Here is a 25,796-nt window from a genome sequence, read left to right on the forward strand (position 1 = left end):
CATCCTGTTTGATGAGATGTCTGATTGATTTTAAAGGCAGCATCAGTGGTTTTTGCTTCTTGTGTCTCACAATCCTATGTTTGATTGTGTGACAATTGAGTGAAAAAATAAAAACGGCATCTGGAATTTGCAGTTGGTGGACAGTATTGTTTGAAATGTCTATTTTTAATCAACTTTTTCTACTTTCGATGTCATTTCAAGTGAGAAATTAGTATTGCAGTAATTAAATATTCTCTTGGTTATCACCAAAGCGTTCTGTATTGTTGTAGATCGGTAAACTGTTATGCTGCCTCAGAAACTCGTTTGAAATCAGGTTTTGGATGTTCCTTTGTGTGCAAATGCTGCCTGAAAAGTCTTGGCTTGACAAGTTAGTAAAGCAACAAGTCAGCTGATTAAACATCTCCTTACAGCCCTGGTTGGGGTCCAAAATCGCATACACTCCTGAGTAGGTGCTTCACAGCCATTCATAAATCCTCTCCTGTGACCTCATGGGATAAAGTGTTCATCATATGCATGCTTCAGAATCACACTGGAAGAAGTTGGGTATTCAGGAGACTATTCTATTGTGGATTGGGACATACTACTTTTGTCACATGCTGTTTTTGTGGCCTGCTATATAGTAGGGAAGTATTCGATTTTGGATGCAGCCCGGGTCTTGGAGACTACTAATGAGCTGATGACCTGAATCAAATGTGTTTATGGAGATGTTCAAAGCATGCACTGTTGGATGGGCTCCAGGAACGTGGTTGAAAACCCCTGGTCTACAAAATGCTGGTAATGTAATATGCTTCAAGCTTTAAAAGTACTGGTTTATTTTCACAACAAATCTGTAGTCCATTGCAGGTTCTTGCAACCACAAACCATAACAAATTGCAGTTGCGAGTCCTAACTGGTGTCCATCGATTCTACAGCCTCTGTTAAGGGGTCTCCTTGAAGGCTCTCGAATATGGTGGCCATCTCGGCGTTGCTTCTGATCTGATTGGCAAAGTCTGCCATAGTGGGACTCTTTTCCACCTCGCTGATGGACAGGAGGGCGGCAACTGCACGCATGGCAGAGCGCCTCAGCTCTTCTTGTTTCTCAAACTCTTGCTTCACTGAACCGGCTTTTATCTTTTATGTTATAAAAGTAGACAATTGTTTACTGCAATATTAAGACAACCCATATTTGCAACAAAATGCTGTCATGTTAAGCCTTACCTTTGTGGTGCACGTAGCTTTTAGCGGTTCCACTAACCTGTCCAGCCTTTGTACTACAGCGGCTGGACACAGTTTAGAAAGTCTGGCAAGCATAATGAAGGTCAGCATCTGCAAAACCAGAAACATGAACATCTTAAAGGAAATGAACAGTGAAAATATATTTATTATTAAAATGCACTTACTTTAATGTCATAGTGATCTTTCAGGCCTTCTTCAACATGGTTCAGAAATTCAAAGATGTCCAAACAGTCCAGACAGCTGTCCAGCAGGGTGTACATACATTCAAAAGCCGCTTTGCGGACATCCAAACCATCATCTACTGTGTGCTTGAAGGGGCCCATCTCAACCTGAGATGTGATTAAACATGCCGTAATTCTAGTCTGTTGAGTCTTCTTGAGTTCTTATACTCTTTTTGTGTATAATAGTGTTTCCAATATTTTACACACAACATTGATATGGCATTTTTCTTATGCTTTTAACGTTCATAATTTGTACCTCTCTGACAAGGTCTTTTCTGATCTGCGTCTCCTTGTATAGATGTGGGAGAAGTGATGTCAGAAGTCCACGGATCAGGGAGGGTTTGTTGTGGGCAGCTGAATTAAACATGACTAAAGCCACCCGCCGAACATTGAGGTCAGGATCCTGGAGTGTTTTCAGGAAGTCACCTAATAGCAGAATTACAAACTAGGCCATTAGTTCAAGGATTTACGATGGTATCTGTCATGCATTTATATGCAATGCCTTGTGAATGTATTCATACCCCTTCATTTTTTTCACATTTTATGTTGCTGCCTTGTTAAACTGATTTAACTTACCCTTTCCCCCACATCAATCTACACTCCATACACTATATTGACATAGCAAAAACAGAATTGTCACAACTTCGTAAATTTATTAAAAAATTAAAAACTCAAATAAGTACATTGCACAAGTACTTATACCCTTAACTAAATATTTAGCTGAAGTCTTTTTTTGTTTGATGCGACAAGGTTTGCTCATCAACATTTGGCAATTATCTTCAATTTGTCTCTTCACCTCTCAAGCTCTTTCAGGTTGGATGGGGGCAGACGCATATTTTCAGGTTTCTCCAGAAATATTTGATTGGGTTCAAGTCCAGGCTGTGGCTGGGCCACTCAAAGACATTCACAGCGGTGTGTATAAGCCACTCTTGCTGTGTGCTTAGGGTCACTGTCCTGTTGGAAGGTAAACCTTCTGCCCAGTCTGAGGTTCTGAACGCTCTGGACTGGGTTTTCTTTAAGTCTTATCTCAATATTTTGGTGCATTGACCTTTTCTTCTATTCTGATGAGTCCCTCCTGCTGAAAAACCAGCACACTTTACTTTTGGGATGGTATTCTGCAGGTGATGAGCAGAGCTGGTTCCCTTCAAACATGATGCTTAGAAATGAGGTTCATCAGACCAGAGAATCTTGGTTTCTCAGAGTCTGAGGGTCCTTTAGGTGCTTTTTTGTAAATTCCAAGTGTGTTTTCTTTTATCTTCACTGAGGAGAGGATTGAGTTTGGCCACACTGCCGGAAAGCCCAGATCGATGGAGTGTTGCAGTGATGTTTGTCCTTCTGTAGATTTCTCCTATCTCCACATATGATCACGGAGCTCAACTAGAGTGACCAACAGGTTCTTGGTCACCAGTCTAACCAAAGCCCTTCTCCATTAATTGCTCAGTTTGGCCAGGAGGCCAGCTCTAAGAAGAATTCTGGTTGTTTCAAACTTCTTTCATTAAGGGTAACAGACACTACATGCTTCTGCGACCCTTCAATTATGTATAATTTTTTTCTGAACTTTTCCCCAGATGTGTGGCTTGACGCAAACCTGTTTCTGAGCTCTACAGGCAGTTCTTTTGACCCCAGGGCTTGGTTTTTGCTCTGATATGCATTATCAGCTGTTGGACCTTTTATTAAGACGTGTGTGCCTTTCCAAATCATACCCAATCAATTGAATTTGCCACAGGTTACCTTCACTCAAAGTCTAGTAACACCTACAAGCAATATGAATGCTCCTGAGCTAAATTCCAACTGTCCCAGATAAGGGTATGAGTACTTATGCAATGGAATCGTTAACGTTTTTTATTTTTAATAAATGTGCAAATATACTAAAACCTTTTTTCTTTTTGCTTTACCATTATAGTGTATGGAGTGTAGATTGATGTGGAAAAAAGTAATTTAAAGCAGTTTAACATAAGGCAGCAACATAAAACGTGACAAAAAGGGGGTATGAATACTTTCGCAAGGCATTGTATATACAAGTAAAAACATGCAAGTTACCAATGCATCCTTTGAGAAGTGAGTCTATGGGCATGGGGTGGTCAACAATGGTGAACTTCACTGCAGTTACAACCGTACTGCGAGAAAGAGGAGACCCTGGAAGAACAATAAATATTGTTTTTTGTTTAGATTTGTGCAGCCCAATTATGTATATCAAACACTTTGCTACATTTTAAGACTATGTTTGAAACTAGCTCATTATCTACCGAGTAAATTCAAGGTAACATTTCATCTCTTATTACCCGATGACAGTTGTTTCTTTAGCCTTGGTAGGAGTTCAGATGGACTGACCGATGTGAGTTTCCCCAAACATTCGGCTACAATATTGCGAGTGCCCTCCTCTGCGCATTCACAGTGCTTGAACAGCAAAGCCCAGATGTTCTCCGCGTGAGGCTTGAGACTGTCGGCTGACAGAGCGCTGATCATTTCTTTGAGGGAGTGCAGAAGCAGGTACTGTCTCTTCGGCTGGCTGCCAATCTCCTTTAGCATGAATGGCAGATAATCCCCCAAGTTTCCAACACAAATGTTTCCCAAAGCAAAAGATGCAGCAGACTTGACTTCCTCATTAGGAGAACCAAAGGCTTCCATAATGACTCCCTTCAGTTCCTTCTGCCCTTCGAAGTTCATAAACCGTCCAATTTCTCCAAGGCACAGCAATGAGAGAATTCTCACTGATTCGGATGATTTGGGGTTCTTAATCTCCTGAATAAGATTGGTGACCACTCCAGAAGCCTCTTTGGGGCAGGCCATCGACAAGGCAGCTACACACTTGGCCACTGAGTAGTAGGACTGTTTATGCACGGACATTGAATCAGTAGACTTGAAATCATAGAAAGGCCCCCTCAAGGCTTTCAGAAGGTCACTGTAACCCATGTTGTTGGCCTTCGTTGCTACAAGAACCTGGAAGAACTCAAGTATTGAATTAAGAGCACCACCTTGTAGCAGTGGAGAATGGACTAAGTTAAGCACTTCAGGTAAGATCGTCCCCTCAATCTTGCTCAAAGAGGACGGGCAAACTTTGGCCATACAGGTGGTCAGCGTTATGGCTACTTGTGAGATATGCATATCGCTCTCCTGAATCAAAGCAGGAACCTCACTCAGTGTGGACTCTATCAAAGGTGGCTTGAAGCTGTCGCTGTAGTTTGTGACCATCACATTCAGACCTGTTATCGTGTTCAACTTAAGGGCCCGTTGGTTTTTCCGCAAGAAGGATCCAAGCATTGGAATCCCCTCTGTTAAAATGGGCCTTAAGTCGATTTTAAGTGGCGAGGAAGCGACAAGAGTCAAAGTCTTCACTGCGACAAGTCTGGTGATTTCATTTTTAAGCCTCTCCAGAAATATCTGCAAGGTGGGCTGCAGGTCACCACCAAGCTGGTCGCCAAAATGACTCAAAATGTGGCCCATGCAGAAAATGGCCCGCTCTTTCACCTCTTGGTCTATGTCAGCCGCCTTCAACCTCTTCGAGGTGCAAGCGAACACGCTCTTGATGTAAGGTTTGGCATCAAAAGAGACAGGCTTGTCCAGCGGCCGCATGAGTTTGACAATCTGCTGGGTGACTTGGAGGGCTTCCGATGTGATTTTATAAAACGGGTCTTCGACACATTGGATCACTGGTGGTAAGATAACGCTAATGTGTGGGTGGAAGATCTCTGGGTTGTGGCTACTTAAGAGAACATTGAGGAAAGCAAGGGCGTCAATCTTCATGTTTGAAGAGGTCGACTTGTCTGTGAAGGAGTAAATAATACCTAAAGAGAGATAGAGGCTTAAATGAATATAAAATAATATGCCACAAAGTTGGTTAAAATGATAGTTCACCCAAAAATGAAAATTTTGTCATTAATTACTCACTCTCATTTTGTTCCAAACCGTGAGACCTTCGTTCATCTTTGGTAAACAAATTTAGATATTTTTGGTGAAATCTGAGAGCTTTTTGACCCTGCATAGACAGCAATGCAACTACCACGTTCAAGGCTCAGAAACGAAAGGACATTGTTAAAATAGTCCATGTGCCATCAGTGGTTCAACCGTAATTTTATGAAGCTATGAGGATACTTTTTGTGCCCAAAGAAAACAACAACAAAAAACAACTTTATTCAACAATTTCTTCTCCTCTGTGTCAGTCTTCAACGCGTGTTCATGAGAGTACCAGTGTGCATTCCTCTACTTGCAAACAAGCCGCAGTGCATCCAAGTTCTACGTCAGAATGAGGCTCCTGCATCACACAACGCATGTGTGTGATGCTGCTGATGCAGGATCACACAAGAAATACAATTTTTTTTTCTTTGCACGCAAAAAAGTATACTTGTATTTTCATTAAATTATGGTTGAACCACTGATGTCACATGGACTATTTAAACGATGTCTTTACTATCTTTCTGGGCCTTGACCGAGGTAGTACCATTGCTGTCTATGAAGGGTCAGGAAGCTCTCAGATTTCATCCAAAATATCTTAATTTGTGTTCCGATACGGAGCCCTGCATATGACATGCAGGAAAAAAAATAGTAGGCTAAATCGTGGGAACAAATTAGTAAATCGAGTGCACAATTTAGCAAATCGAGGGAGCAAAATAGTAATCGTGTGCACGTTTTAGTAAATCATGTGCACAATTTATTATTTTTTTCTTGCATGTAATGTGCGGGGCTCCATATTGCGAAGATAAACGAAGGTCTTACAGGTTTGGAATTACATGAATGTGAGTAATTAATGACATAATTTAAATTTTTTGATGAACTAACCCTCTAAAATGCACAACTGGATGCAAAAGGTCCAAACGCAACTTGATAGACTCTTATGTATTTGTTGAAACTAGAGCAAGAAAAGGAACATCACTGACCAGAACTTAAGGTCATTGCACACTTTTGAGTCTGTAATTTTCGTACATTAAAAAATAAATACGACCTCACGTTGTGTCAATCACGTTTACACACTGCCTCCGAAACTTTCGTCCATCATAAAAAAATTAGGATCAGGTTCGATTTTCTGCGTTTTTGCATCCGTAGCATGCATTTTGATAGGAAATACGAAAAAACTGAAATACGCACGACTCAGTGTGCAATGACCTTTAGTGTCCATTAGCAATGGACAACCTGAAGTAAGCATGTTAGCTATTCTTACTAAGAATAGTGACTTACACCATGTGTACAACAGGTGTGACTATAGTCAGCATGGATCATGCTTCATCTGCTAGAAGCTGTCTACACTGGACATGTCAAAACAAACTTTCCAAATCAGTTTGCCTTTGATGTCAGAATTCAGACAGGGCTTCAGTTTACTATTGGTAACTCATTGCTTTGCATCCATTGTAGACAGTCTTATACAATGTGGACAGGATGTTAGCATAGTGTTTTATGCTAAATCTCTTTTAATCTGACCAGGAACGAGGGCTGGTATGTGTTCTCCTAGTTGACCAGGCAGTACATTGGCCATCTCTGTCAAAAGACTGAAGCAGCCTTGCCTACATCTCATGCTTTTCTCCTTTAGCTGTCGATGTAAGGCTTTTACAATTGTCGGTACCTGTAAATGCAGGAGAGAGCTGTTTTTAGGAGATATGCACTGGATGCTACATGTAAGTTGGGTTGATAACCTGCAAAAATTAGTACCTGTTTCTTCAAGAGAGAAATTGCAGGCTCCTCTTTAGCCCCTGTGTCCAAAGTGGAACCATGAGGGTGTCTGGTCTGTCTGAGCAAAGCAACGTAGGCTGAGAAAATGTCCATTTTAACATTTTCCTCACGCTCTTTGAAGCGGGACACCAAAGTTGGGCTTATGGATCCATAGAGCTCCACCAGCAAATCCCTGCGGCTGCTGATTATCGCTTCCAGACATTTCACAGAGGAACGCCGCACCTTCCAGCTCATGTCATCGTCGTCACTGTATTCATCATCAGACCCTATAGATTACAAGTGTGCTGACTGTGAAAAACACAGCCCGATCTCACAGCAATTCGTACGTATTTTACGAGTTGCACAATGTGTATTTGTATGAATGACCTACACCTAACTCCGCCCCTAAACCTACTCGTCACTGGGGGTTTAGAAATATCGTACGAGTGAGATCGTACGAATTAGCCCCCTCGTAAAATACGTACGAATTGGTCGTGAGATAGCATTGGAAAAACATGAACATGCCCATCAGCCTCATCTCATAGCTTGATAAACTTGATTTTTTAATCTAACATTAGTAATATTTTTTAATTATTTTCAAAGGAATCATTTTTATTCATGTTTACTCTTAAAGTTGCATAAGGATAGTCATAAAAAAAATCACCCTGATCTTCATCTTCTGTGTCCTCAATGTCCATACTGTCATCCTTGTCATCATCAGCATCGTAGTTGTAATTGGGGTCGTAGATGATGTACTTCAAACACAACTTAATGATTGCTTGGATGTGAGGGGACATTTCCTTTGGACATCTGTAAAAAATAAATAATAATAATTTCTGACATACAAGTATAAACATACAGTGATAAAATTGTTACAAAAACAACAAAATAACATAATATTTACCAATATGATTAACTAAAATGAAACAAGATGATGAAACTTAATATAATTTATATCAAAATAATATAAAATGTTACACAAATGATAAAACATAATATCAGATAAAAGAATATCATAAAATAAAACGAGTCAAAACTGTCAAAACATGATATAGGTCTAATGTAATCTAAATAATAAAAAAATAATATAAATTTTACGAAATGACAAAACATAAATTAAACCAAAATAAAATGTCACAAAATGTCAAAATATGTTACAATTTAAACAAACATAATACAATAAAGTGTTACGATTTAAACGAATTAATAAAATGCAAAAAGAATTCCCTCATGTAAAAAAAAAATTAATAATTTTTAGTTTAAGACCAAATAATATAGAAAGAATAGTTCTACCTGCTAACAAAAGCTTCAAAAGCTTGAAAGCAGAACTCGCGTAGCTCATCATCCTCCACGTTACAAAACTTCACCACCATTGGCACAATCTTCTGCAGGTGTTCCCCTTCAGATCATAAGACTCAGTATTACGCCACCATTCAAAATGTAATGTAATACTACATGTTATATTAAAAATATCCAGAATACACTAGTGCTTTATTGAATTTATCCTAGCTAGTCACACAATGACACGACAATCCCTCAAAACTGACAGAATTATAGCAGAAATGTTAAATCCGCTCTCACCGATCCTGTGTCCTCCTCGTCTGCTGACTGTGGCCAGGCACTGGATGTAGGTGCGGACATTGGTAGTGGGCGGCCCGCGGGACAGTTCGCCCATGAGGTGTTCGGTGAGCTGCGTGAACAGAGCGGGGCTACAGCTGGGCACCAGGTGACCCAGAGCGATAATAGAGCGTTTCCTCACAGCCATACGAGGACTCATGAGCTGAGCGAGGAGGCTGGTCAGAATCGACTGATGGAAGCTCACCAGAGCAGTGCTCAACCTGGCAAAAAAATGTATAAGACTGGCGGGTGGATGCTCATAAACACTTACAGTTGAGGTCAAAAGTTTACACCCCCTTTCAGAATCTGCATAATGTTAATTATTTAACCAAAATAAGAGGGATCATACAAAATGCATATTTTTTTTTTTAATTTAGTACTGAGCTGAATAAGGCATTCCTCATAAAAGATGTTTACATAGTCCACAAAAAGAAAATAATAGTTGAATTTATAAAAATGACCCCGTTCAAAAGTTTACATCCCCTTGATTCTTAATACTGTGTTGTTAGCTGAATGATCCACAGCTTTGTTTTTTTGTTTAGTGATAGTTGTTCATGAGTCCCTTGTTTGTCCTGAACAGTTAAACTGCCTGTTGTTCTTCAGAAAAACCCTTCAGGTCCCACAAATTATTCGGTTTTGCAGCATTTTTGAACCCTTTACAACAATGACTGTATGATTTTGAGATCCATCTTTTCACATTGAGGACAACTGAGGGACTCATATGCAACTATTACAGAAGATTTTTCTTATTTTGCCTAAATATCATATTTTTTTTTCATTTAGTACTGCCCTTCAGAGGCTACAGAAGACAAAATAAGTTAAATTTACCCTGATTTTCAAATTTAAAAAGTTTTCACCCCTTGCTCTTAATGCATGGTTTTTCCTTCTGGAGCATCAGTGAGCGTTTGAACCTTCTGTAATAGTTGCATATGAGTCCCTCAGTCGTCCTCGTGTGGAAAGATGGATCTCAAAATCATACAGTCATTGTTGGAAAGGGTTAAAAAATGCTGTAAAACCAAAGAATTTGTGGGACCTGAAGGATTTTTCTGAAGAACAACAGGCAGTTTAACTGTTCAGGACAAACAAGGGATTCATGAACAACTATCACTAAACAAAAAAACAAAGCTGTGGATCATTCAGGTAACAACACAGTATTAAGAATCAAGGGGATGTAAACTTTTGAACGGGGTCATTTTTTATAAATTCAACTATTTTTTTTTCTTGTGGACTATATGTAAACATCTTTTAAGTGAAATATCTTATTCGAGTCAATACTACAAAAATGATCCCTCTTATTTTGGGGGATGTAAACTTTTGACCTCAACTGTACATGCAAGTACAAGACATTTGGACCAACCTGCCCAACATGTCGGAGAGAATATCCAAAGCCTCCAGCTGAATGGACACGTCGTCTTGCATTCCCAATGCTCCAATCAACTGGGACGTGATCTTCCTACAGACGTTGACTGTGAGGCTCAAACCTTCAACGCAATACAACAGCTATGACTAAAGATCCCAAAAAGATGGAAATTTCTCTAATATCATCTCGATACCTGTAGATGAAGGTGGCAGTTCGGCGATTACGGTCTTCAGGCCCATGCTGGAAATGTCCCTCAGCTGCTCTTTGTTGGAGACCATGTTGGAGCAGAGAGTGTCCACCATCGTCTCCACCTGACACTCCTTCACTTTCCCCACCAGAGGACCAAGACTACACAAACCAGAAATACACTCTAAAAAAATGCTGGGTTAAATGCAGTCCAGCTCTGGGTAAAATATGGACAAACTGGGTTGTATTTAACCCAGCATTTTTTAGAGTGTAATCATGAACACTATATCACTGTAAAGGAAGAAGTTTGGAAGAAAATCTGAGTGAGAAAATACCATTTGACGGCCAGATTCTGCACTTCTCCGTTTTTGTCCTCCAGAAGTTTGAGTAGCATCGCCACAACTTTCCTCTCGCTTTCCTCGTCCAGTTTGATCGAGTCCTTCTGGAGCTCCATCATCAGGTCATTGGCCGCCATAAACCTGAAAGAAATCATAGTCTTTGATTAGTGTTTATGTACTTCACAATCCACATCGCATAGTACACAGTAGTAACCGATTACAGGTAATCTGGATAACGTAATCAAATTCCAAAATTAAGTACTTGTGATTAGAGTATATTACATTTTAAAATGCTTATAATCAGATTAGTTACTTTTTTATGGATTACACGATTGCATATTGTTCACACAGTGGCAGTAAATTATAAAAAATGTATTGATTCTCTTAGTTTTCCTTTCTAAAAATACTACTTTGTGTCGTAATCAGCTTTGATTATATTCACAAAGACATGTTTCAAGGAATATATTTTCCTCGTTTGTCTTTAATATCAGTGTGGTGCATTTAATGGTATAAGTTTAAAACAAATTTGATAAAAAAGTAAACCTAAAAAGTAGTAAAAATACACCGTGATAGCACACGTACATCACGGAGACATATATTTGATGCCTGCATTTACATCTGAAAGACGTATTAGGGTGTTTGCTCATCTGCAATACGTCTATATGATGTGTCCTTTTAGATGTCAAATAGACGTCTATTAGATGTCTATATGATTTAGAGTGTATGTAAAACTAACATCTGAAAGATGTCTGCCAGATGTTTGTAGACAGCAGATGCTTTCCAGATCAAGAGATCTTTAACAGACATCTTGCAGACATACGTGTGCTATCAGGGCATGACTTAGCCTAACCTTACGTTAATAGCTACAGTTTTCATCAAGTAATCAGTAACCAAACAGACTACAGTTTATATGTAATGCACCCAGTACATGTCCAAAGCATGGTTTTACTATGGTAAATAAGGCTGCTACCAAGATAGCTGATATAGCTCATGCAAAACAACTAATATAGTTATCATTAATTTTGATTTATTTAATACCAAGTTATGCTACCAAAAGACGACTAAAATATAATAGAACAGAATAGTCTACTTGTAAATAAATAATAATAAGTCCACAACAGCTACTTTTTAGTTATAAAAGTCTTCTTCTTCTTTCCATTTTAACTGCGGTTGGCTTCCAGGTTATTGCTACAGTTACAAAAGTTAATGTTTATTCAATTCAAGTCGTTGCAAAGCAGCTTTACAGAAAATGAAAGTTGCTACGTTATATTTAGTAGTATATCAGTGGTCTCCAGTTAAGCATTTTAAAGTATGAATCTGAAAATTATTCAGATATAAAATGTTGCTTTGTCATTGGCCTATTTTGGTAAACATTAGCCATGAGTCAGAAACTTGTCTTACCGAAAGTCTTTGTCAGTGGATGTCATTTTTTCCAAAAGATTGGAAATGTAAAAGGTGATATTCGACATCTTGACTTCTTAAAGTACTGCGCTTTATGGCGATGTAAACAAATTAATACAGAAAGTTGAGCTTGATGAAGATCATAGCGCCTGGATGGACACTGGACAGACTGGGACATATGACACTTTCGGACAGTTTATAAATAGAGATGAGCGATATATGAATAATTTCACTCGCTTTGCTGTCATCTGCTGGAATCAATGTGAGATGCAGAAACATGAAGCGGAACCTTTATTTGGTTCCACCCGGAGCGTTTATCAGCGGAGACACAGTCCGCCACGTCGGAAATATTATCAGTAAATTCATTTCTGAAGAGCAACCAGGACACTTTCTCAAGGTTTCATTGGTGAAGGAGCGATATATTCAAATATGGTGAGTGTTACATTTGGATTATTCTCAGACATTTGTTCAAACCCGGTAGTTCTTGAGCTGTTGAATGGGAAAATGTGAACAAACCCCGATTCTGTAGTTTTTACAGCAAGTGGCCTGATGGGAAATAAAACACATTTTTAGATGTCAAAACTGTTTCTGAGATTAAAAGCACATTTCTGTTAGATTATAAAACAGCTCTGATAATATACAATAATCTGATAGTTTTCAGTTGTTGTTGAACATTATTATTATTATTATTATTATTATACAATTAGTTGTAATTTAATGACCTATCAGCTTGGAATACCTTGTTTTTTTGGATATTATACCAATTTATATATTTTTTCTATGAAGTTTTTGTATCATGTTTAATGCTGTCAGTTGATTAAAATATATAAATCAGTTAATTACGTGATAAATTATCAAATAAATAAACAAGCAAATAATTGCACATCAGTATTTGCAGAAAAATAATAAATTACTTACTTTTCTGTGTAGTATTTAGTGTTGTCAATTGATTAAAATATTTAATTTAGAAATAAAAAAATGATTGCATATGTCAGTATATGCAGAGAAATAAGTGTAAAAAATGACTTTTGCATTATATTTAAATATATATTATAAAATATTAAATGAGTAATGGCATATTAGTATTTGTCAATTGAGTAAAATATTTAATTTAGGTAAGTGCATGATAAATAAATATTAAATAATAATAATCAAATTTAAAAAGTATTTATTAGTTGCTTATACCTTTTTTTTTTTTACATGACAATGTTTATTGAAATGTATGCGTATTCAGATAAAATGCATGATAATATCAAAAATTCTACTGATGCATACTAAAATCATGTATATGTTTTTGACAAATAACGGTTTATCTTTTCAAGCACGTCTGTGGTGTTGTGTCTTTCAGGTTTCAGTCATTAACACAGTGGACACCTCACATGAGGATATGATCGTGAGTGTCTTCATCCGTTCTGTCTCCTCTACATCTACTGCATCTTTCCTAGCTTTTTAACTCTGTTTTGTCGTTGTGTGTTCAGCATGATGCTCAGATGGATTATTACGGCACTAGACTGGCCACTTGCTCCTCTGATCGCTCTGTGAAGATCTTTGACGTTAAAAATGGAGGGCAGATCCTCGTGGCTGATCTGAGGGGGTGAGTGAAGCTCACAAACAAAACTAGGGTTTTTTTAATTTTATTTTTTTTATACATTGACTTTTATCATAAACTAAGACTCTGGTTAAATAGTGACTTATGGTTGATAACGGGGCTAATATCTTATTAGCTCCTCTTAGTTTATTTGTAGTTCTTTTATTTTAATTCTTTCAATCTCTTTGGGCAGTCATGAGGGTCCGGTGTGGCAGGTGGCTTGGGCTCACCCCATGTACGGCAACATCCTGGCCTCCTGCTCCTACGACAGGAAGGTGATCATCTGGAAGGAGGAGAACGGCACCTGGGACAAGATGTATGAATACACAGGCCACGACTCCTCTGGTAACTTCACGCTTTTGACTCTCTTATCAAACACTGTGACACAGAAGTGCATCCCGCTGTGGACAATCACACGTTTGTTCTCCTGCAGTGAACTCTGTTTGCTGGGGACCGTATGACTTCGGCTTGATTCTGGCCTGTGGCAGCTCAGATGGGGCCATTTCAGTGTTGACCTGCTCTGGAGACGGACACTGGGATATTAAGAAGATCAACAATGCACATACAGTGAGTTTAGCCTTTATATGCGACCATAATATCTTAAAATATACTATTACTATTACTACTATTTGCATATAGTAGATTTAGATTTTATATAAATGTATGTGTGTGTGTAATTTAATTTATTATTATTATTTGGAATAACCTCCCAAATGCATTCTAATAGCTTATATAACAGTAATATATTATTTTTTTTAAACTAAAACCAGATTGTATCTGATCAAAAACTTCTCATTAATAAGTAAAAGTACAAAGATTTAAAGTTTTTGCATGAGCTGATAAAAACTGTAACTTGAATGCAATGTCAGTCGCTTTGGATAAAAGTGTCTGCTAAATGCATAAATGTAAATGTATGTTTTTATTAGTGCTGTTAAACGATTAATTGCTATTAATCACATCCAAACTAAAAGTTTTTGTTTACATAATATATGTGTGTATATTTATTATGTGTAAATATAAAGACACACACATACAGCATATATTTTGAAAATATTTACATGTATTTGTGTGTATATTTATATTCATATAAATTATTTAATTTATAAATATTTAATATATAAACGCAACATTTTTCTTAAATGTATAGATGCATGTGTGTGTCTTTATACATGACAAATAAACACAGTACACACATTATGTAAACAAACTTTTATTTTGAATATTTGGATTAATCACGATTAACCGTTTGACAGCTCTAGTTTTTACTATGTTATTACTATATTTAGCACAATAACTTATAAAATAAATAAATATGAATTTTGCACAATTAAATTTAATATGTTTGTATAATACAGCGGTTTTCAAAGTGTGGGGCGCGCCTCCCCAGGGGGGCGCCAGAGCATGTCAGGGGGAGGGGGAAATTATTATAAATAAAATATATAATTATTGAGTTTAATTATTATATGTATTTTTTATTATATTTAAATATTTTTATTTTAAACAATATAAAAAAATAAGTCAAAAATATGAAAAAAAAAAAAAATATTTCACCCAGAAGGCCATAGCTGTGAATTCGCTGCTGTTTAGCAAGCCCGCCAATATAGGTATATGCCTATTAATATAATGGAGCGGTTTCTGAGACCCCCTGATTCAAAGCCTTCAACTTCAGGGCTTAAACCCAAAAGACGACGATATGATGATCAGTATTTGAGTTTAGGACTGGAGTTTACGTGGACCGGACCAGCTGATGAACCACGACCTTTGTGTGTGGTTTGTCAAGATATTTGAATGAATTTGTGAGAAAGAACGATATAGACTGGGAACGCTGCTGTGGCATATGCAGTGATGGGGCAAAATCAATGACGGGCCGCCACAGTGGTCTCATATCGAGGGTTAAGGAGGTAGCTCCGAGAGCTGTGTGGACCCACTGCACAATCCATAGACAAGCCTTAGCTGCCAAGAAGATGCCAAATGATCTTCCGAGTGTCCTCGACGAAGCTGTGAAAATGGTCAACCTGATAAAAGCACGACCTCTAAATGCTCGTCTTTTCCACATTTTATGCGATGAATTGGGAGCGCATTACAAACAGCTGCTTCTGCACACTGAAGTCCGCTGGCTGTCTCGGGGCAGAGTTCTATCACGACTTTTTGATTTGCGTGAGGAAGTACTACTTTTTCTGTCGAATGTTCAATCCCCACTGGCACAGCACATGAGTGATTCGAGCTGGATCGCAAGGTTGGCTTATTTGTCGGACATATTTGAACGCCTCAACACGCTTAACACCTCATTGCAGGGCAGAGACTGCAATGTGTTTTCGGCTTTTGAGCAAGTGTCCTCGTTCCGGAGAAAGCTGGATCTATGGGCCACTCGTGTGGAGAAAGGATGCTTGGACATGTTTCCTACGCTGGCTGACTTCATGCAAGAGGCAGGACCAAAACTTTCGCACGTTAACTAATACTACCACACGTTGTGTCAATTACGTTTACACACTGCCTCCGAAACTTTCGTCCATCATAACAAAATTGGATCGGGTTCGATTTTCTGCATTCTTTGCATCTGTAGCGAGCATTTTGACTTGGTGTGCAAGGTTTCTGTGCGTGATGATGAATGTGGAGAAAAAAAAGCATACGAAAAATTTAGACTTAAATTTAGAACTTTAGAAATTTCTGATTTTACAGTGAAATCTCTATGATGCGAGACAAACTTTTATTTTAAGGCGTCCTTGTTAAAGTGTAATTATACATTTAAGTACTGAGTAATATTAATTAACTACATGTAATTGTTATATGGATAGGCACTTGCATGTAATTTATTGTTATTATAATAGTAAGTACATGTAACTTGTAACAAGGACACCTACAAATAAAGTGTTACCAAACCTTCTTTTCAATGTTCATCAGTGCTGATTGAACCATACGGCTTTATAGACATGCGATGTAGAGGCTTCAGTCGAGTATAGTAGATGTCATACAAGACTTGCTCAGTTTGTTGTACTGCATTCTGTTATTTGAGTTTTTTAATGGTTTCTCTGCTCTCTGGCAGATCGGCTGTAACGCTGTGAGTTGGGCCCCAGCTGTTGTCCCAGGGAGTCTTATTGAGCAGCAAACAGGACAGAAGCCCAACTACACCAAAAGATTTGTGTCTGGAGGCTGTGACAATCTGGTCAAGCTGTGGAAGTGAGTGCAGCCCTTATTTTTGAGAGAACAGTGTACTTTTACTGTCACACTTGGGTACCAGTAGACCCACACAGAATTAAATAGAAAAAATCCAAATAAGTAAATGAAAATAAAATAATGTTATATTTACTCTGGAGTAGTGTTGTCAAAAATATCGATATTTCGATAAATATCGATACTGAAATATCTGAACGGTACCAATATTAATTTCCCGAAGTATCGATACACCGATACTAGCCGAGCTGTCACTTTCACTTCTCTCCAAAGGCGCGTGGACAAGCACCACACGTGACCGCACTCGTCTCCTTCGCTCTGGTTAAATAGCAAAAGTGAAGTGAATAGAAAGATGACTGCTCTGGTTGTTAAAGAACACAGCAAGAGCGCTATCTGTAGGGATCTATGATCTCCGCGATGCAGAGAACGCGCACGGAATCCAGTCATAAACACTGAATTTACAGTTTAACGCGGAAAGTCACGGAATTTGTCAAAGTTTGGATGAATTAATCAAAAGTAGGTCATTACACTTAAATCAAATCGCGATATGGACTAGTATATGTAAATATTAAGCTGCAAAAGTGGATTTAAATATGAATCCTGCATGTTCTGCGCGTCTCTGTGTGAATGTGCTGCACGTGCGGTTGTGTTTACTAATGTGGCGCTCGCGGTGATTTCAGCGTCTGCCGTCTCAATGAGGACATAAATACATCAATATCTCCAGAACTGATCTGAAAGGCACTTTACGAGCATTTTACCATTTAATTTGAGTAAAACTAGCATCATATCATACACACACAGAACTTTAGAAGTATTCACGGCAACCCGTCAAAATAAAAGTTCGGTTTTTTGACCATGTGCCAGAAATAGGCTATATTACTATTATTTAGTAGAATGTACATAATACTACTATTTACTACTACTGTTAATTTTTTTAAAGAAATAATCACAAAATATTTTAATTTTAATAGTAAATCCCCTTCATTTGCCAAAAATGTAAATGTTTAATTTTCATTAATTCAAATATAAATGAATTAAAATAGTTTTATGCCTTCATCTGATATCCAGTAAAATTTAAATACACAACACAGAATTTCTGAGGGGGAAAACACAGTTCATAAGGCTACTGTAAGAATAAATAAAAATAGTTTGTATGCATTCAAATAATAGACATGCTAAATTTGGTAACAATAAAACATAAGGTGAGAAATATAAATCATTTCATACGGCCCTAAACGTGTCATTTTTGTTACACTTTTAATAAATTAAATGTTAAATTGTATAATTTTCATGATTTTAATGAATTAGACATGCTTTTAGATTAATAGCATTTAATTTGACCATTAAAAAAAAAAAAGAGTCCGGAAAAATTCAAACGGAAAAAAACGGAATCCAGAAAAATTAAAATGGAAAAAATTGAATGTAGAAAAAAATAAAACGGTGATGATTTCATAGGGCCCTATATCTGGAAATATTTTGGTTATGAAGCAAGTAAGAATATCAACAAATAGAACTTTGGATTTTAATTAGTACATGTATTAGTAAACGTTAGTTTCAATTAACATTTAACTAAGATTAATAAAAGATTAATAAATAAATCAACAAAGGCAGTACCTCAAGACATTTTTTTGTTCATGTAAAATATACCGCATGTTCTCGACTTGTTACATTTATCTTTAAATAAAAAAAAATTACCCCCTTAATATTGTGGCAGTTTTTTTCACCGTGGTATCGAAAATGGTATCGAGTATCGATATTTTTCAAGGTATCGTATCGAAGTTAGAAATTCCAGTATCGTGACAACACTACTCTGGAGGCCATAAGTTTGTTATAATTAATATATAGTTCTTTATATAATTTTACATATGCTCTTTAAGGCTGTATTTAATTGATCCAAAATGCAGTAATATTCTGAAAAGTTATTACAATTTAAAATAATTGTTTTCTATTTGGATATATTCTTATATGTAATTTATTCCTGTGATCAAAGCAGATTTTTCAGTATCATTAATCCAGTCTTCAGTATCACATGATGCTTCAGAATTCATTCTAAAATGCTGATTTGATGCTGAAGCAACATTTCCTATTATCAGTGTTGAAAACAGTTACACGGTTTCATATTTGGTGCTAAAAATAAGATGTATACAAACTAAAATTGATAGTTTTTCAGGATTCTTTTACAAATGGAAAGTAAAAAAGAGCAGCATGACTTTTTTTTTTTTTTTTTTTTTTTACATTTTTAATGTTAAAATTTAATCAATTCAATGAGTCATTGCTGAGTAAATTGATGAATAAATGCATTATATCACAGGAATACATTACAGTTGAAATATATTTAAATAGAAAAGTTATTTTAACATTTTGCACTAACTATAATTGCAATAAACGTTTAAAAAATATTATAAGCGTTCTTTCATAAACATTATAAATCCTAATTATTCCATACTTTGGGTTGCCTGTGTGTGTGTGTTTTCTCCATTTCCAAATATAATAAAATGTTACATTCTTATTGAGCTAATGATATTTGAAGTAATAAATCACCCACAAATAGTTTTTTTTTTTGGTCATTGTTATTAAAATAAGTCTACAAATATAATAGAATTAAAACAATGTGCTGACAATCCTATTTTTCTTCTCAGAGAAGAGGATGGCCAGTGGAAAGAGGACCAGAAGCTGGAGGCGCACAGTGATTGGGTGAGAGATGTTGGCTGGGCTCCTTCCATTGGTCTGCCTACCAGCACAATTGCCAGCTGCTCACAGGTGATCACAGCCAAATGCTTTACCCTACATATTGTACTGTATATCATTGTGAGCTATAATTGTAAATAAAATTGAATAAGTTGATTTTTATTCTAAACTAAAATGATATACGTTCTTGGCAAAGCCATGTGTTTGATTCCTTAGGAATGCTTTAACTACTAAAATGTATACCTTTAATGCCATGTAAGTTGGATAATAGTATCTGGAATATGATTTATATTATATTGTTATATTCCACCATAGGATGGTCGTGTGTTTATCTGGACATGTGACGACCCAGCCGGTAACACCTGGACGGCCAAACTTCTCCACAAATTCAATGATGTGGTGTGGCACGTGAGCTGGTCCATCACAGGAAACATCCTGGCTGTGTCAGGAGGAGACAACAAAGTATGTGCTCTGTTATACCTTTCCAATACGACCTTAGAGTCTGGATTTAAAGGAATAGTTGATCAGAAATTAAAATAATTGATTTATTGTTAAAGTGCCCAAAAATGGCTTTTTCAATCAGCCATTGTAGCCAATCAGATTGAAAATGTTTAAAATAAGTAAAAATAATACAATAAAATTGTAAAAAAAATCAATAAAATGCACTACTGTTCAAAACTATTTTAAGAAATTAATACACATTAAATTGATTAAAAGTGACCATTAAAAAATGTGTAATATTACCAAAGATTCTGTTTCAAATAAATTGTTCTTTTGAACCTTTTCGTCAAAGAATCCTGAAATCAAAATAATTTCACAAAATATGAAGCAGCTCGACTGTTTTCAATATTGATAATAATAAGAAATATATTTTTGAGCAGCAATTCAGCACATTAAAATGATTTCTGAAGGATAATGTTACGCTGAAGACTGGAATAATGATGCTGAAAATTCAGCTTAGATCACTTCCAGCCGTTCCAGTCTGAGCGAGATGACGAACGTTGCTTTCACACCGAACACGAACCGATTGTTCACCTTCTGCTAATTCACGCCTACACGCTAGGTGGCGCCAATCAACAATGCATTTTTCCTCATATGTGTCTCGTATATGGATTTAACATCGTCCGCTGCTCATTATAAAGCATTAAATTAAGATAAATAAAGTGTTTCTATGCCAGAAACACAAACTATAATGCTTACAAGAAAAATGCTTAAAATACAAACAGAAGTAGCACCACATTTGAAAATTTGTGCGTTAATTATTAATATTTTTTGCTTAAAACCCACTTTAAACCATCATCGACTGCATGTAATAACTTCCAAATGTTATCTATAGTTGATTTTGATTCTATATTAGGCAGACAAGCACTCTTTGTATTTTAATAACACTGCTTATTGTCATAAACGTCCTTTATTGTTATAAAAATACCACGAGCTTAGGGCTGGGCGATATATCGAACACAATGATCATGCCCATCTCGTCTGTAAAGCCGGTTCCACGATTCCAAGCTACGCAGTACGTTCATTATCGCAGATGAATCGCCTTAGATCACTGACAAGCTACGCAATACCGCGTTCATTAACTATGGCTCTGTGACACTCCGTTTGAAAGCAGGTGATGGAGATTTACCGCTAATCGCGGAACCGGCTTTACTGACGAGATGCGCATGACAATTACATGCGATATATCGCCCAGCCCTACATGAGCTGCATACAGAAAATATATTGCCATAATCATATCATGATGTCTATTTGCTTTCATATTTCATGTAGAAATATTTCACTAGATTTTTTTTTATACGTAAGATCTAGAGAGTTAACGCGCTCCAACTCATAACACACAGACACTCCAGATCACATAATTACGTAGAGAATTAATAGAAATTAAATAAAGAACATGTGAGAATAAATCTGTTCTCAGATACCAAAGATAACAAAACTCTCTTTTTCTCTCAGAATACTCTTCTTCCGTGTTTTTTTTACACTGGTTTTCGAAACAGCACCACCACTCTTTGCCTTTTTGTGCAACCGCAGCTGCTCCGAGCATATGATCTAAGCTCAAATCTGATTGGACGGCCTGTTTTATCGCGGCGCAACGGGGATAAAATCGACACACAATACAAAAAAAAAAAAAAAAAGATTTGCTTTTTTGCACCGCAAATGATTGAGCCTGGTGTGAATAGCCCCGTAGGGATCTATTGTTTCGATTCAAAAGCGTCATTGTGCCGAATTTTCGCATCCAGTGTGAAAAGCCCTTTAGAGTATAATCTATTCACATAGAAAACAGTTATTTTAAATTGTAATATTTCACAATATTACACTTTTTACTGTATTTTTGATCAAATAAAAGCAGCAAAAAGATTGAGCAAAAATACTTTCAAAAACATGAAAAAAAAGCTACCGATACCAAACTTTTGAACAGTAGTTTATACGTAAATGAAAAAAAATATGCTAACACTTTATTTTAGGGTCTCTTAACTAGTTGCTTATTAGCATGCATATTACTAGAATATTAGCCATTTATTAGTAGTAATTAAGCACATATTAATGCCTTATTCTACATCCCTAATCCTACCCAATACCTAAACTTAACAACTACCTTACTAACTATTAATAAGCAGCAAATTATGAATTCATTGAAGGAAAAGTCATAGTTAATAGTGAACAAGTGTTCTAAAGTGTTACCAAAAATATTTTATTTTATTTATATTCACCAATATATTTGAGTAATGAGCAATATTTACCTAAATATATTTTACTTAGTATTTTGACTTTTTAATACGTTTAATACATCTTTTTAATGTAAAGTTTTAGTTCATTAAAATGGGCAGTTTGAAATGTAACCATTTTTGCTATTGTTTAAATAATGAGCACTAATAATCAGTTAAACAGAACTAAAACTGCTAAAAAACATTTCCTTGAAATTAAAATACATTTTAACTTTTTACATTTTACCTTTCTCATTTCTGTTTAGCTTTAACTTAATATACTAAAATTAAAAATTTATAAAAACTACATAAATGGAAAAAAAAAAGACAAACACATAATTACTAAATTAATTTACTCAAATTGACTAAAACAATTAATAAAATTGTAGTTAATTTATTAAAACTAATATAAAATAATAATAAAACCTATAATATTACTAAAATAACAGTTCTTATAAACGCTAACAAACGCTCTCATGTCCTCCAGGCTGCTGTGCGCCAAACATGATTCATCCCGTCACCAACTAAAGGACAGGCTGTGAATGTTCTGACAAATTCATTGAGATTCATTCACTTTTCACCATGAAACCTATGTTGACAGTCTTTGGCTCTCGTCCTGTGGGATTATGGAGTGAAGATGCTCCGCTGGAGCATGTGGGCAGCTTACAGCACTGCATTTACCCAGCATCATTACTCATTTTACAGTGCCTGACTATTAAAGCACTCTCAGGTTCAGGAATTAATGACTGAGGTTATATCACCCAGCGTGAGGGAATCGGTCCTCGACGTCGCCATTATTTAAATCTAGACTCTGGGTTGTCGTGATTTCTTGCCTTGTAATTATTCACAACGGCGAGCGACGGGTCGAGCCATTTACTCTCAGACGAAGGTGCCATTATCTGATGCATTTATAAAACAGACAGCTAAATAATGCAAAAGGGCTTTGAAAATAAGCGCAGGTTAAATACAGTCCTGACTAGGTGGTTCTAGGCAGCTAAAGTAGGCACTTTTTTTAGTCGTTCTTGAAGATGTTTTCATTACCTTGTTTGCTTGCCAAAATGATCTTACCCCACCAAGATGAGCAAGATTGCGTCGCTGTCCCTGGAACAGGAAAACATGTTTGCTTTTTCCTAATGGCCTCTAACCTACCTAACCAGTCAATTTAACGCATTCTTTCTAAATAAAAGTATTTCTTTAAAAATCCAGAACATTTGAACAATGTATGCTTTTACTCTCAATGGCTTTTCAAATCAACTACAAATGCTTAAAGAACTAAATACAGTACATTTAAAAAAAAAACATTATTGAAAAAAAGATTATTCATATCACCCAATATATTGTAATAACGAGTATTTTACCTACAATTATTGCATATACGAAGTTTTGAATTAATTGACAGTTTGCACTGTTATTTTTTGCTATTGAAGTTTAAAGAACTAATAGACCGTTTTAAAGAAATAGTTAACCTAAAAAAGAAAATGTGCTTAAATGTATTCACTCTCAGGCCATTCAAGATGCAGATGAGTTTGGTTTTCATCAGAACAGATTTGGAGAAATGTAGCATTACATCACTTGCTCACCAATGGATCCTGAATGGGTGCCGTCAGAATGAGAGTCCAAACAGCTGATAAAAACATCACAATAATCCACACCACTCCAGTCCGTCAATTAATTTCTTACAAGCATGCATCTTTACACTTGATGGAGTGGTGTGGATTGCTTGTGGATTATTGTGATGTTTTTATCAGCTGTTTGGACTCTCATTCTGACGGCACCCATTCACTGATGCACTGGTGAACAAGTGATGTAATGCTACATTTCTCCAAATCTGTTCTGATGAAGAAACAAACTCGTCTACGTCTTGGATGGCCTGAGGGTGAATATATTTAAGCAAACGTTCTTAATTGAGAGCACTCTTTCAAGAATAGATAATCAAACTAGTTTAATGACGATTAAAACGCTCACTTAAGATATTAACTGTAAATCATACGTCTAACCTGGTGGTGTTTTATAGAGATTGTTCAACCAAAGTTGAAAAGCATGTCATTTACTATGCTTCTAATTGACTTTTGCGCATAGGTGACCCTGTGGAAGGAGTCAGTGGATGGACAGTGGGCTTGTATCAGTGACGTCAACAAAGGCCAGGGGGCCGTGACCGCCATCACAGACAGCCAGCAGAACGAGCAGTGAAGTCTGTCTCCTCTCTCACACCTCCAATCAGACATCGTTCTGCCCTCAAAGACTCTTCTTGAACATTAACAGTGCATCTCAATCCCAGACGGCGGAGCGGATATGAAATTTTGTTTTAGTTTTCAACCTTTAGCTCGTTTCCATTGGTTCAGTTCCAAACAGGATGTTTGAGCTGATTTGAATCATTTGTAAAAATTCTTAACATGTCAATTAGGTTGAGAAATGATTAATGGAGAAGTGTAAAAAAAAAAACAGTTGATAAATGAAAGCTGGTCAAAATATATTGGCCACAATGGACTTTCAAGACCAAAATGACCATTGAAGAATAAAGTTTTCTATATTAAAATATAACCAACTTGTTTTCTTCTTAATAATTTCATTAAATTATATTGTCTAAAATGTAATTACGTACAATATAATGGTTATAAGGAATGTATTGTGAGTATATACAGCACTATCACTACCAATTCCTATGTATTTTACAAGGTGGCTAATTTGTACGACTATGATTGTATGTGTTCGTGCGATTTGTGTGAGGGGCGGAGTTAGGGGTGGTCCTTCATACGAATTCCTATGAATTTGGCACCACGTAAAATAAAATACAAATTCGTACAATTTTTGAAAAATCTTACAAAGTTTTGTGCAATTTAGTCCAGGTGATATGTGAAAATAATGTTCACTTTTTCATAAAAGCATGAAACTTGGTACACTTGTATAGTTTGCGGCCCTAAACATTTTCAGAAATGGAGCCATCGCAAAAACACCTCGTGGTTGCATACAGCAACATAAACTGTTCAGGTGAAGAGTTAATGGTGAAATCAGCAATGTGAGAAGGAAATCGCCGTATGAGCATCACAGCATTTACAAAAGTCCATATTAAGGTTATTTTTTTATTCATTTTTTTGATAACTAATATTTTTTTCAATAATACATTAAAAGATTTTTTTTTCAAGAATACCATCATATATTTCAGAGATACAAAAAAAAAAGAAAAAAACACCTTTTTGTAGCCAATCAAATGAGGCTCTCGCTGACTCTCCATTTACTCCTATCTGATTGGTTCAAATAAACACATCATACGCCAAGACATTTATCTTCATTTAGTTTGGGATCGTTCTCCATACTTTTAACTTACACATACAGTAAAAATAAATAAATACCAACTTAAAACATGATATTTTATAAGTCGTGTACCATTAGGCTGTGTTCATACTGAATTTCGAGCTGTGTAGTATCCTCCTCCTCCTAAACAGGCTATATGATATATTTAGTTTATTGTAATATTATATTCTAATTTTGATGATAATTAAAGAAGGCCTATAGTATCTGCACTAGTCTAATACATGCATAAATTCACCTGTCTACTGATCAGGGATGGTTCAATTTTTTTTACAAAAATTTGGTTCAATAATAATTGAACCAACAGTAATATTTTTTTTCTTTAACGTTGTAATTTAAGACGACTTTACAAAA

General features: G+C 36.3%; 2 protein-coding genes across 2 annotated transcripts; one reads left to right on the forward strand and one right to left on the reverse strand.

Moving 5' to 3' along the window:
* Positions 1 to 12,154, reverse strand: LOC306867891 (cullin-associated NEDD8-dissociated protein 1-like). The gene is made up of 15 exons (XM_079413829.1): positions 11,979 to 12,154; positions 10,575 to 10,718; positions 10,247 to 10,401; positions 10,051 to 10,174; positions 8,658 to 8,914; positions 8,370 to 8,475; positions 7,741 to 7,886; positions 7,077 to 7,363; positions 6,849 to 6,990; positions 3,719 to 5,221; positions 3,477 to 3,572; positions 1,693 to 1,862; positions 1,380 to 1,544; positions 1,198 to 1,305; positions 1 to 1,110 (listed from the first exon to the last, which is right to left on the reverse strand). Exons 1-15 carry the CDS (start codon positions 12,044 to 12,046, stop codon positions 886 to 888), a joined length of 3,696 nt encoding a protein of 1,231 aa, XP_079269955.1. The 5' UTR covers positions 12,047 to 12,154; the 3' UTR covers positions 1 to 885.
* LOC306867892 (protein SEC13 homolog) lies at positions 12,105 to 24,952 on the forward strand. Its single transcript, XM_079413830.1, has 9 exons — positions 12,105 to 12,410; positions 13,327 to 13,371; positions 13,457 to 13,572; positions 13,760 to 13,911; positions 14,000 to 14,133; positions 16,610 to 16,743; positions 19,377 to 19,497; positions 19,741 to 19,887; positions 24,213 to 24,952. The coding sequence occupies exons 1-9, from the start codon at positions 12,408 to 12,410 to the stop codon at positions 24,321 to 24,323; spliced, it is 963 nt and encodes a 320-aa protein (XP_079269956.1). The 5' UTR covers positions 12,105 to 12,407; the 3' UTR covers positions 24,324 to 24,952.
* The last annotated feature ends 844 nt before the right edge of the window (positions 24,953 to 25,796 follow it).

Source organism: Barbus barbus (genome assembly GCF_936440315.1).
Source record: "Barbus barbus genome assembly, chromosome: 49".
Lineage (NCBI taxonomy): Eukaryota > Metazoa > Chordata > Actinopteri > Cypriniformes > Cyprinidae > Barbus > Barbus barbus.

What these genes read in the sequence shown, in the direction of transcription:
- LOC306867892 (XM_079413830.1), top strand. An exon ending in CTCGTGGCTGATCTGAGGGG is followed by an intron (nt 13,573 to 13,759) that starts GTGAGTGAAGCT and finishes CTCTTTGGGCAG; the next exon opens with TCATGAGGGTCCGGTGTGGC. An exon ending in CACAGGCCACGACTCCTCTG is followed by an intron (nt 13,912 to 13,999) that starts GTAACTTCACGC and finishes GTTCTCCTGCAG; the next exon opens with TGAACTCTGTTTGCTGGGGA.
- LOC306867891 (XM_079413829.1), bottom strand. Translation starts at nt 12,046, where the DNA reads ATGTCGAATATCACCTTTTACATTTCCAATCTTTTGGAAAAAATGACA. An exon ending in TTTGAAGCTTTTGTTAGCAG is followed by an intron (nt 7,887 to 8,369) that starts GTAGAACTATTC and finishes TATTTTTTACAG; the next exon opens with ATGTCCAAAGGAAATGTCCC. An exon ending in GAAAAGACCTTGTCAGAGAG is followed by an intron (nt 1,545 to 1,692) that starts GTACAAATTATG and finishes ATCACATCTCAG; the next exon opens with GTTGAGATGGGCCCCTTCAA.